At 38.4% G+C, this 12,065-nt stretch overlaps 1 protein-coding gene across 1 annotated transcript in view; it reads right to left on the bottom strand.

Annotated features, from left to right (window-relative positions):
* TENM3 (teneurin transmembrane protein 3) overlaps window positions 1–12,065 on the bottom strand; it is a 97,291-nt gene that overhangs the window by 32,569 nt on the left and 52,657 nt on the right. The window contains exons 15-19 of the mRNA XM_009707460.1: window positions 9,688–9,937; window positions 9,246–9,266; window positions 3,693–3,925; window positions 2,993–3,147; window positions 1,257–2,131 (exon numbers count right to left, since the gene is read on the bottom strand). Of these exons, the coding sequence (XP_009705762.1) occupies window positions 1,257–2,131; window positions 2,993–3,147; window positions 3,693–3,925; window positions 9,246–9,266; window positions 9,688–9,937 (1,534 nt within the window). The remainder of the gene's footprint in view (window positions 1–1,256; window positions 2,132–2,992; window positions 3,148–3,692; window positions 3,926–9,245; window positions 9,267–9,687; window positions 9,938–12,065) is intronic.

Below are 12,065 nucleotides of genomic sequence, written 5' to 3'. Positions count from 1 at the left end.
CGAGGGGAGGGGGCGGGGGGGGGGGGGGAAGAAAAAGAAGAGGGACTTACTGGATTTTCATGATGCCCTTTGTAATCCTGAATACTTCAGCTGAGGGCCCTCTAACACTTTTACTTGTCATACTAGCTCTCTTTCATAGACACATTTTTACCGAACCTTAGCATGTCTTTCCTGTCATTTAAAAATACATATATTCTTCCAGTTGACAGAGATTACTGAAAAAAATCTGTGTTAATTTTACATTGATCTTTTCTGAAATAAATAGTGTTTTAAGCTGCATTTTTGTTACGTTTTGTTTGGCGTATCAGTTTGTAGTTCAGCTCATTTGGGGATGAAGTTGCCTATAAAACCCCCACGTGAACTCTCAGGTTCTACTCGTTTATCTATAAATTGTCATGACCTTCCTTAGTCAATATAATTGAGGATTCTGTAAAACGTTTCGCTAATCTGGCTGTTATGAACAGGCATTGATGACTTAATGACTGTAATGCAGGATAAAGCAATTCAGTGAAAAGATTTTTTCTGAGGTTGGTAAAATTACAAGTCGTACTGTTCCACTAATAGCTCTTGCTGTTGTGCTTGCACCTGTACGCCACACGTTGCTGGTGGTCTCTGTGTTTTCCGTTTATTTCTACATGAATGACCCTTCCCCCCACAGCCCACATTTCTGTTCTCACCTTCCTCCGCCCGAGTCCACCCATGTGAAAGCCTGCTGTGTCGTCCAGGAGATCCTTCCTGCATATTTGCCACTCAGTGAAACACAACCTTTTACAACTTCAAAAAAAACACCCACCCAGCCTTTTTTGGGGGGTAAAAGACAATGCAGACATGCTTTTACTTAGGAAAAAAGAAACAAAAAAAATACTTAGCAGTGAAGACAAATTTCTTGTCAGTATTTGCTGCAGAACAATTTCAATCTAATGAGCAAATAGGATGAAAATCTAGTTTTTGATGCAAATCTACAAAATTGTGGTTGTCTGAGTTACAGCTTTCTTGACAAAAGTGAAACGCTGTCTCACTGTTATTTCAATATATAAACCTGAAATTCAAAATAATGAATTAAAAATTATTCAGATCCAATGTTTGGAAGAAGTCAGACAGAGGAAGACAGCACGAGAAACAAAAAGTATCTTTCTCTGCTTTTTGTTATCAAAGGTCATCTTCACAGCTACTTCATCTGTCTCCAGAAATATTTCCAATGGTACTGTATAACTCAACAAAGCTGTAATGCATCTGACTTTACTTTAAGTACTTACTCAAAAAACGTGGTCCATCCAGTCTCATCACTTTTAGTTGCCAGAAGTCCACTGTTGCCGTGGTAGGTAAATAACACAAGCTCCTGCCCTTGTGCAGTCATGCTTTTCAAACATCCGTTAGTGCCTATCGTCAACCAGATGACTTGGTTATCAGGAGAGACTACTCTTACTGGCATCCGGTTGGGATCCCGTCTGATACGAAGAGTATTCCCATTGCTATCCGTTACTGCAGTAATATCATTGTCATTACTGTAGCTAAAATTGTACAGATAGTCTCCGGTGACTAAACTCACAGTGTACTGGTGAGTACCATTGACATCAAAGATATAAAGCTCTTGGTCAGTTGGAGAAGCAACTTCATAAAAGTTCATTGAATTCAATACGGGTTTGTTCTTTGACACAGCCCGTATCCTAATATTTCCCAGATCAGCAATATAGAGGGTGCCATCCGGAGACACAGCTAAGGAGGAAGGGGCATTAAGTTTGGCATCTTTAGCATAGCCATCTCCATTTTGGTAACAGTCACAGTTGACATCATTTTTGCAATCACACTCTGAGGGTATTCCAGCAACTAATGAGATCTCTCCATCAGTTGTGACCTGTCTTATCCTATTAATCTTTTTTTCATCAGTTTCTGTAATGTAAAGCACCCCACTGTAGGAGACGGCGATGGCAGTTGCTGACTCTAGCGTGGTCTGCACAGCGTGCTTTCCCACCGTGTACTCCACTCCAGGAACCTGGCAATGCATTGGCCTCCCCGCAGCAATGCGAACCTGACGGTTTTCGGTGATCTGCAAAACTACGTTGTTATCCAAAACATAAATGGAGTTATCCATTGGGTTGATAGCTAAATCTGTAGGCCATTCCAGACGAACCTTAACAAACAGAAGGGTTTTGGTAAACAGTTAATCAGGGCAGATTAAATGAATTAATTCAGCTTCCATTTTAGACACTGCTCTAAGGATATTTTTAACCTGCTGTAAGCAATCATGACAAAAGGACTTGTATGAAAATGCATGCAGCAAACCAAAGCTTTTCAGGGAGGCAAGGGGAACAATGTTCAGGCATCTATTTTATTGAAAAAATGCCAGTTGCACGGGAACTATAATACAGGTTGAATCTCCCCTCCAGTAAATGCTATACTTTTCTGTAACGCAAGTGCATAAATAAAAATAGAGACAGATGTCAAAGTCTAAATACGTACTTTAAGGACAGTACTCATCTTTTATTCTTGTAATGGCAAAAAACCTTACTACCATCCAGATTACGAAACACTGTACTGTACTCCATTTTTAAACATACCACTAGTGATGTCCCTTCTCACCTACACAAGCTTCTTGAGATAAATAGAAAAATATGGGGTTTGGTATATATCCTCTCATTCACTCTAGCAGGCTAAGGACGTTAGCGATTCAGAAAACATCAACATGCCAAGATAGTTCTAACAGATCTGCCATTCTCCCAGTATTTACTACCAGACTTAATGTTTCCTGCTGATAGTTCTGCTGTTCTAAACTGAACTGAACTTTATGGGCAGAAAAATTGAATACAGCAGCATTTATAGCTAAGAGAATACACTGTGATTCATGTCCTTGGAGCAGGTTTTTTTCTCCCCAAATTCTGCTGTTAAATATCCATTATGCACTCCACCCAGTTTTATTTTAAGGGGCAAGAAAGCTGCATTTGCATTTCTAGCCCCAGTTTGGCTTTCCAAATTAGCAGCAGCTAAAAAGTACCTGGCTGATGTGCATGCTGGTATCACAGGTTAGAGGTCGTGCTGAGGTCAGGTCGTTGGAGCCAAGCAAAGTGGATATTATTCCGTTCTGATCCACTTTTCTGATCATGGTCCCATCAACAAAGTAGATTAACCCATTCTTGTCGATTGCTATTCCTTTAGTGAAGAGAATAAAAATCAGTTTTCTGTACTAGCAGTGAATATATTATCCATAACTAAGGGCATAAATGGTATGTATCTAGTGGAAATTAAGGGCAGAAAATCTGGTCTTAGGCAGTAAGTAGTGAAACAGCTTGTAAACGTATTTTACACAATAAACCGCTATTCAGTATGAAATCTACTACTGTTGATTGCCTTTGCTGTTGATTTGCTGTTGTGTGTTGAGAAGGGCCTAGCTTTTAAGTTAACCTGAAACATAGGATAAGTGGGACCAAAAGCAATGCTGATTTTAAATCCTCACCATTGCCTGCCAAACACATAATCTAAATAAGCATTTAAAAATGCTCAACAACCATGCAAGCCAAATATTTCCTAAAAAATCAACCCAGGTCCCCTGTAGTTGTCTTCCTCAGTGGCTGGAAAAAATTACTCAAAACCGTATTTTTGAGTCAACTACTGAGCTCAGTAATTAAACACCATCATGCCCCCGGCTCTGAACTTTTGTATTAGTTTGAAAGTTACGGAGGGATAACTCTTTTTACCTTTAGGGCTCATGAGAGTTGCCTCCACCGCCTTGCCTCCATCACCACACCTTGCCTCATCAAACGGTAGGCACTGCTCCCCTGTTCCTCCTATTACCTCAGCATTTTTGGTCAGGTCTTTCGCACCCGTGAGCGACTTGGGCCGATAAATCCTGCGTGTGTTTGTGTCGGAAACGTACAAATCTCCTGTCACGGGGTCAGTTGCGAGGTAGTATCTGTGAGCTGGGTTGTTGCTGTAAAATGGAATTATACATTGCATATGCTGTAATTAATCGCACCTAACATCGCATCAAGAAGCGAAGGCTTCAGTTTGTATGCAGTGTGCAGTAATACAGAAATAGTTAAACTCAATGGTGATGCTCTAGGCATAGGTAGCACACGTCATGGCCCCAAAACCTTTTTTGGTTCACGCTTCTTGTCTGTGTCACAGGCAGCCCGATCTAAACTACTCATCCTTTTGGGACAGAAGATCCATTTTGTCCGTGATGCTCACAGGCCTGTTCCACACTCTGTAACGAGAGACAGCTCCTGTCTCTGTAATAGGTGAAATCAAAACACCGGAGTCTAAGAACTCCCAGGCTTTCTGGCAACCTCGATCCAGTTCCAAACTTTGCAGCAGGCCCCCAGCCCTTGCTTACACTTTGTTGCTGTTATCATCCTATCTGTTTTATTACAATTTATATAAGGCTGCTGGGGTGCATGGTTTACATAATTCATAAACAGATAAGGCAGAGTTCATATTATTAGTTCACAGGGAAGAGATAAGATATCCTTCCTAAGTATTTGTTTAATCTTCTGCTTTGAAAAAGGTGATACGCATGATTGAACGCATTAGGAAATGTCATCTTTTCCACCAGAGCACCGAGCGGAGCTTTTCCGTTCTTCTTAACTCAGACTCATATTTCAAGTAACTGTACACATTGGCACAAAACCGCTAACTATGCCGACACCATCCTTATTACAGTGAAAATATATATTGCTAACCATTTTCCCAGAAACGTACATTTTCCTTCTCCACTGGTGCCACATAATTGAGAATTATTGTCTTTTCTCCCCTGCTGGCGAAGAAACCAGCCCCGGAGAGTACCTTTTGGGTTGATACATGATGATGTAGAAACTTAACCCACTGCAGCTGGGATTCCTGACCTAATTTATGGCACAAAGAGCTGAAATAAGGTCATGTAAATACAGGAGGTAACTTCAGATGCTCTCCTAATGGATTGAAGCAAAGCATCGAACAGTCAGTCCCGCTTCTGACGTTTGCAAAAGCGCTGCTTAAACAGATCCTACCAGCCTTGGCGATAGCCAAACATCTGTTCGCAGAATGCTATACTTCACGTTTTGTAAATACATAACTGTGCTAATGTAACACATTTTTATGTACTGCCACTTGGAAAAAAGCAACAAGAGACCAACAGGAACAACTTGTGAACAAATTATGTCTTTTAGCAGGGAGAGATTTTTATAGCTATCCAATCAAAACAACACAGAAAAAATGTGTTGCATAAATAGGATTTTCGTTGGTTTTAAGACTTTTAACATACTGGTTCAGAACGAAGAAACCAAGTGAAGCAGACTAATGAAATCAAATACACGGTGATTAGCACCTCTTAAAAAGCTCTGCTGTAGAGCTGAGTGTTGTAAAGCATGTCTGAAAACAATCAAATGTAGGCTTACTTTAAATTTGTCTGTTAGAAATCTATTATTGCCAATGTGCTAAATAGTTGAATAAATTTTCGAAATATTAATTATTGCAGAGATCATTTAATATGATCGCTATGTAGTGTACGAATTGTTTATACCTCTATAGACTGCAAATTAAATTATACCCATTTACATGAGTGCTTTGGTCTTTAAGAAACTTTGCAGACACTTCAAATATAAACATATCGCAAAATGTGACATGTGCAATTAAATTTTATTTCATTGCAATTTAAAATAAAGTCCTTTCTTATACTACTGAAATCTAAATTAAAGTACCTCTTTTCAACTCATCTAACATTGCCTCAATCATATCTTTCACTTGTTGGAATAAAGAATCATCAAATCAGTAACTAAATAATTTATGTGTAACACAATTCTTTCTTTCTAAAACAAATTTTTAAGACTGTTTTCTTCATAACTATAAAAAAGTTTCTATGTTCTAATTAATTCCAACAAAAATGATGAAGCTGTTCTTATTTGGGATGAGTTCTCATAGTAAGTAGTGTATCCTCATCAAAACAAAATATACAGCTGATAATTTAAGAATATTTTCTCATTTTGTGGAAAAAAAAGCCCAAACCCCAAAGTTTGGGAGTGCCTAGGATATTATTATTGAATCAATATAAACTCTCCAACTCGTCATATGTAGATGTCTAATGGCTCCTTTCTGAGATAACACAACAGGCTTAACTTCAGCGTTTCTTTTCAAGTGAAGGTTAAAAAGCTGAGGTAGCTTTAGCTGATAGAAAACCCCCATTAATTCACAGGACCGAGGCACAATTTGAGGAACTGAAGGACTCTCCAGTGAACAGCACATTTATTTTCTAGCCAGAAAACATCCATGTGCACTATGCAGATTTCAAAAACAGTACAGGGATAAGCAGCCAGCAGCTGGAAAGCTGCACAGTTTATTCTATTTCATTGTAGCCTGAAATGATATTAAGCTTCTGCCTTCGACCAATAACAACAAATGCAAAGAAATAAAATCCACAGTCAGTGACTTCTTGACTCATTCAGTATCACCTAATCACTGTCAGTAGCTCTGCAAAACATGCACTTCCATACCAACATGGGCTCCTGTAAAGACAAATGACTACAAATTAACTTGTTCTGTCCGGGCCAAACAGTAAGTGATTTGAATTTAAAGTGCGCGCACACACGCACAGAGCTGTAATGATCTATTTTCCATTGCTTTCACCTTGCTTATGCCGATCTTTTAATTCTTCAGCTGCCAGGTCACCTGCACTATTCTCCATGCACAAATTTTTTAAAAATACTCTTCCTGCTTCAGACCCTGACTCTCTCCCATTCGCTCTCTGCCTTCTAAACCATGTACCCTCAAAACTGTTTTTATGTTTCACTAAACTTTTTTCTGGCTCTCTACAGACTTGGGATATCGCCATAGCCTACAAATGACCTCCCTGTCTTCAAAGTCCTTCTAAAAATTACCTCTTCCGTGAATGCCTATCAGCATTAATCACCCACAGGCAGCAGTGTGTATAACAACATCAGTTCAGCTTTGAGATTGAAAAAATGTTAGGTCACTGGTACATGAGAGGATAAATTTGATCTGCATTGTCTCTCTAATTTAGAGTACAGGCTCCTTGAGGTGGGAGGCACATCACTCTCTGTGCTGAAGTGTTGTGTTCATCGGCGAGGAAAGCTGAATGCTTGAATAGGTAATAGATCTGAACTAGTACGTAGCCCCGTTCATTAGTTTTACCTGGGGAACGCGTATTTTAGTGCATTTTCTTAGTTTTGATACCTAATAATTCTATATTGCAATGCGGTCTGTTGAGGACTGTTTTCCCAAACTGCAGTTTAAATAGAAATGTCCTCAGCAGTTTGAAGGGTTTGCCAGTAAGACGGGACAGTTTGCCCTGCTCTCTCTTGCAGGCCAGACAGATGTGCTTCTCTCATCTCCGCAGCATTTAACAGGGCTCTCCATGACTTCATGCAGGCAAAAGAAGCTACTTAATCTGACTGTGTGTCCTTCAGCTGAGGAGCCCATGGCAACAGGATTTGGTGGATCCTAAAAGTTTACACACGTTAAATAAAAATCAGCTAAATTAATAGACTAAAAAGCTGTCAGGGGATATTAAGCATAAAGATGCCACTCTTGGCTTAGGAAACCCCTGAGCAGCAAACCATTAATGCTACAAGTGGACACTGGGAAAATGTATGATGGGAGAGAAAACTCAAACTCGTAGTAGCCCGTGCCAGGCTGCACCATGGGCTCCACACCACCTGCCCATGGGCTCCACAACCGCTCCCGCAGAGCCACTTCTCCACGGTCCTCTATGCCGCCTTCCGCCTCAGGAGGAACCCCCACTGCACAGCCGCCATATGGGCCCCTGAAAATGCTGCTACACTAATTTGTGGAGTATGATTGCAATTTTGCTACCTGGAGCTTCTGCATGTGTAGGCTTGAATAAAGGAGAAAAGCTTCAATGTTCTCCCACACCAACTTTTCTTACATGCAGGGATCGCGTTTCTGAAACGCCGCAGTTGAACCTGTGACCACGGTTCTGCCAGAGGCAGGAGAAGGCATCGCTACGAAATCACAGCAAAACAAACCTCACCACACGTCCATCCCTTAATCCTGTTTGTCTGTTCCAAATTCCCACTCTGAGTATTATTCCGTATTCCACACGTTTGCCAAGACAATGTCTTATCCAGCTGCAATCACAACTTTGTGATACCACAAGGGATAGAATTCTTTTAACAGTAGTGGAACAAATGCAAATTAAACGTAATAGTGAAAACCTAAACCCACCAAATAGAAAAGACTGCCTCTCAGTCACACCTGGAAAATAACATAAAACCAGCTAGAGTGTGCATCAACTCCCAAATCTGATCATTAGCACTGATGCAAACACCTTATTTAGTAATGGAACTTTTTGCCTGACACATTTGAAACAAACTTTTTTAAACATAAAACTCTTCACAAAGAAGTATGTCCAATGCAAACTGAATTTTTCAAAAAAGGAGAACTGAGATATGACTCTCTGGGATTTGTTTAAAAACAAAGAAAGAAAACGATTGGCAGCAAAAAAGGAGACCAGTGGGGCTGCTAAGCCCTATACTTAGCAGTTCCACCACAAAGCATTGCAGGGTTTCATGTATTCAACATGATTTTAGCGTAACTCTCTTTTTGTCTCCTTATCAGCACCAGCTGCTGTGGCAAAGCAATTCTAAGCATCCATCTTCTCCGTTCTTGCCCCTATTGCAGCGATGCCAGGACAGACAAACGTTGTACTGCAATCCTTCTGATTGCCATTGTTTTTATGACCAGTCTTACAAATCCTGGTGTACTTTAAAATCTTAACTCCCGGAACTGTGTTATTATGGGACAATTTCAACTTTCATTATTAAGAGAAGTTCACCTTTAAAGAAACAAATCTGTTAAATGTGAGCCTGAAAAGACACAACATTGAAAAGCTAATGAAGTGAACGCGGTACTTTTATAATTTTATTGCTTATATGCCATTCTCATCGTATTTGGGGTATCAGATTAATGAATGAGTTGCGATAGGATCAGCAAAAGTGCTGTGAGCAAGGAATAGGAGTGAGCAGAGACGAGGGGACAGCAAAGGAGGGCACACACAAGCATAAAAAGAAGCCTGACTGCGGACAAAGAGTGATGAGAAAAGAGGAACTCGTATCCGAAAGGACGATACAGTCTGACAGCTGACATAACTAAAACATATGAGCTCATTATTTTTGAAAAATACTCCTCTTTTCTAGGAATACATCTCAGAAATGACTTCTCCATTATAAGCATTCATTTGTTCAAAAAAGAAAAAAGAACAGTTAGAAAAATACAAATCTTCTTTAAGGAATGCTTACCTATGTCTAAAATCTTTATTTCTTGGTGGGAGCAAGTAAAAAAGAACAGAAAAACATTATTAGAAAAACATTCAGAAAGGATGTTAAAAGATGAAAAGAAGGCAACATTTACATCTATGGTTAGTGAAGTGGTGAATGATCATCTTTTGTCCACTCATGTCGATGATGTAGGTTAACTCTTAAAATCCACAGAATAATTATCTTGGGTAGATTAAATTCTCACAGTTTAGATAAGCATAGTTAAAATATTTTACCAGGGTAAAATTTTTTCACTTTAGTTTTAAATACTTTTCCAAATGTTTTAAAATCTTGTGCCTCAACTTTTTTTGCTCCCAAAAGCATTTGCAAACTCCAACTTGCAGAGTATCAGAAATCTATTCAATACTTTAGTTTGCAACAGTAATTCATGACTCCAAAAGTCCAAGATGAGAAAAAAACGTACCTTAGCTCCAGAACACTAGTTACATTTCCAGATGGGAATATCCGCCGAACGTAGTTGAAATCCCCCACGTAAAGACTGCCATCTATCCCACAAGCCAAGGCAACCGGAGCCAATAATTTATTACCATCAGCTTGACCATTACAACTTGGACAGGAGATGCTGCGTCGTCTTCCATTGCCCATAATGCTACTAACAACTGGTGGTTGCTGAGATATAAATTGATTTTCACCATTTCCTTTGTAGAGGATTCCTGGCAGATAAAATATAAAAACACAAAATAAAAAATAGTTTATAAGAACTTTGAATGTATGTACATAATATGATGCATAAGTATTCTAAATGTTCTTTTAGTTGAGTAATGTGATTTAATGGACTTTTTATTGTTTCACCACCATATTTTCCTCACTACAAGTAACAGAACTTTATTAAAACATTTATAGTTATATTTAAGTCATAGACACACAAAGCATTAAATTGTCTTGTCCACAAAATGTAGCAGAAACACTACATATACTAGCATTTCAAACTCAAACAAGATTTCAGGCGTTCTTATTTTTAAATGTTAGTAATTTTAATAGTTATAATTCAGAATAAAAATTGTCCCGTTGAAGGAAACGCAAGGTGTACTGAATGAAATCAAGGTCTCTGTTCCTAAATCTTTACAGTTTTGAAATTCCCCAGAAATGACTGAAATTCTAACTGTGCACATATTTTAAAAAAGAAAAAATTATATTTGCAAATTGTATTTCTAAAGTCCTACTATAACTAATTATGAATATGATGTCAAATGTAATCTAAAGTGGATTACTGCTGGAAATTGTAAATATTAATTAAAGAGCTACTTCAAAAAGTTGGAGATTGCCTCAATTTTACATTATAAAAGGCTCTTTACTCAGCTCACAACAAAAATGTACCTCTGGCAACAAAGTCTGCCTCAATATCATGTCTGCAGTTATAGGCAGTTATTAAAAATGTCAAAACAACAAAAAAAATGTGATGCCAGGCCAACCTGCCTCTTAAACTTAATTCTGCTTTGAGGCATGAAAGGAACAATAATTTCGTGAAGACAAAGTGATGTGGCAGCAGTATTTTTCTTCCTTATAGCCTCCATAGGAAATCTGAGAAGAAAAACGCATGCTTTATGTTAAATCTTCAGGCTTAGGGAAAAAAGTGTGACTTTACAGTGTGTCAAAATGTTGTCAGGACCCTCATTATTATATCTCTCAAGGAATCCATTGAGGTGTACTCTACCAACGGTCAGCTGTTACGGTTATACTCGTGAGTCACAATATGTCTTTTCGTGGTATAATCCATGTAAACCACATGTCACTTTGTACTTGAGAGTGATATGTGTTTTATTGATTGCATGCCCAGAGTTTCAAAGGCAGTTTGTGGCTAAGGGATACATTTCTCTTTTGAGATGCTTAGAAGAAATTTAAGATGTATTCCTCTTTCTCTCCTCAGCCCCAAAATGCACTCTGTATACTGAAAGATATGAGAAAAAATACTTTGTTTTCCTCTTTAAATGTTTTAGATGTCTTCACTACTTTTTAATGTTATAAAATTTAGGAGATTGTAAAACCAATATACATGATAAAACAGGGAAGAATAAAAATGGTTTATGGAAACTTAACGGCAAGTAATCTAAGTAAGCAATCTAAATCAAAAGAGAGAGAACGTATTTTTCATGCATAGTTAAAGCCAGAATGCATTAACAGTACACAAAATCCCCTTTCCTATGATTACATCATTTATGACAATCATGGCACCATAATTTTGCCTGAAATAGCTGAGTTCTATAATTTTCATCAGAGGAATTCTACAAGTCAGCACAGTGCACTATTGCACCTGATTTATTCTGTCATTACCTTGAAAAATTGGTCCTTCACATTTCTCCTCTATTATCACAGACTAAAAGACGTACATTAGACTATTTACTGCAGCAGTTCAGGATGTCCGTACAAACACTGTCTGCACTCTCTTCTGAATAAATTTCTCCAGCTCATCCACCTTGTCATTACAACTCTCCACTTCGTTTATTCAATTAGACACACGTCACTTTGAAAAGTCATTACTTGTCAAATGTACTCTTGAACATAATTTAAAGCCACCATCAATTTTCCTTGTGAACAGAATCAATCTTATATATATATTTATAATTATAGCTCTTTACATTTTTAGATGGATTACCTTACAATAATTTGCACAGGGTTTTTTTGACATTTTAAATTAGGTACAATGACACCTTTTGCTTTGATTTGGTTACTTTGTTTTTCTACCAAAGGGTGTTATTAGCGTATCACACAAAATAAGCTCATGTACTACTGGGAGACCTCCAAGGAACACCAGGTACTGCAGAAGTGACGTTCTTCCTGCTG

Source organism: Cariama cristata, unplaced genomic scaffold (assembly GCF_000690535.1).
Source record: "Cariama cristata isolate BGI_N322 unplaced genomic scaffold, ASM69053v1 scaffold10369, whole genome shotgun sequence".
NCBI classification, from domain to species: domain Eukaryota; kingdom Metazoa; phylum Chordata; class Aves; order Cariamiformes; family Cariamidae; genus Cariama; species Cariama cristata.
This window is presented reverse-complemented; position numbering and strand designations above follow the sequence as displayed.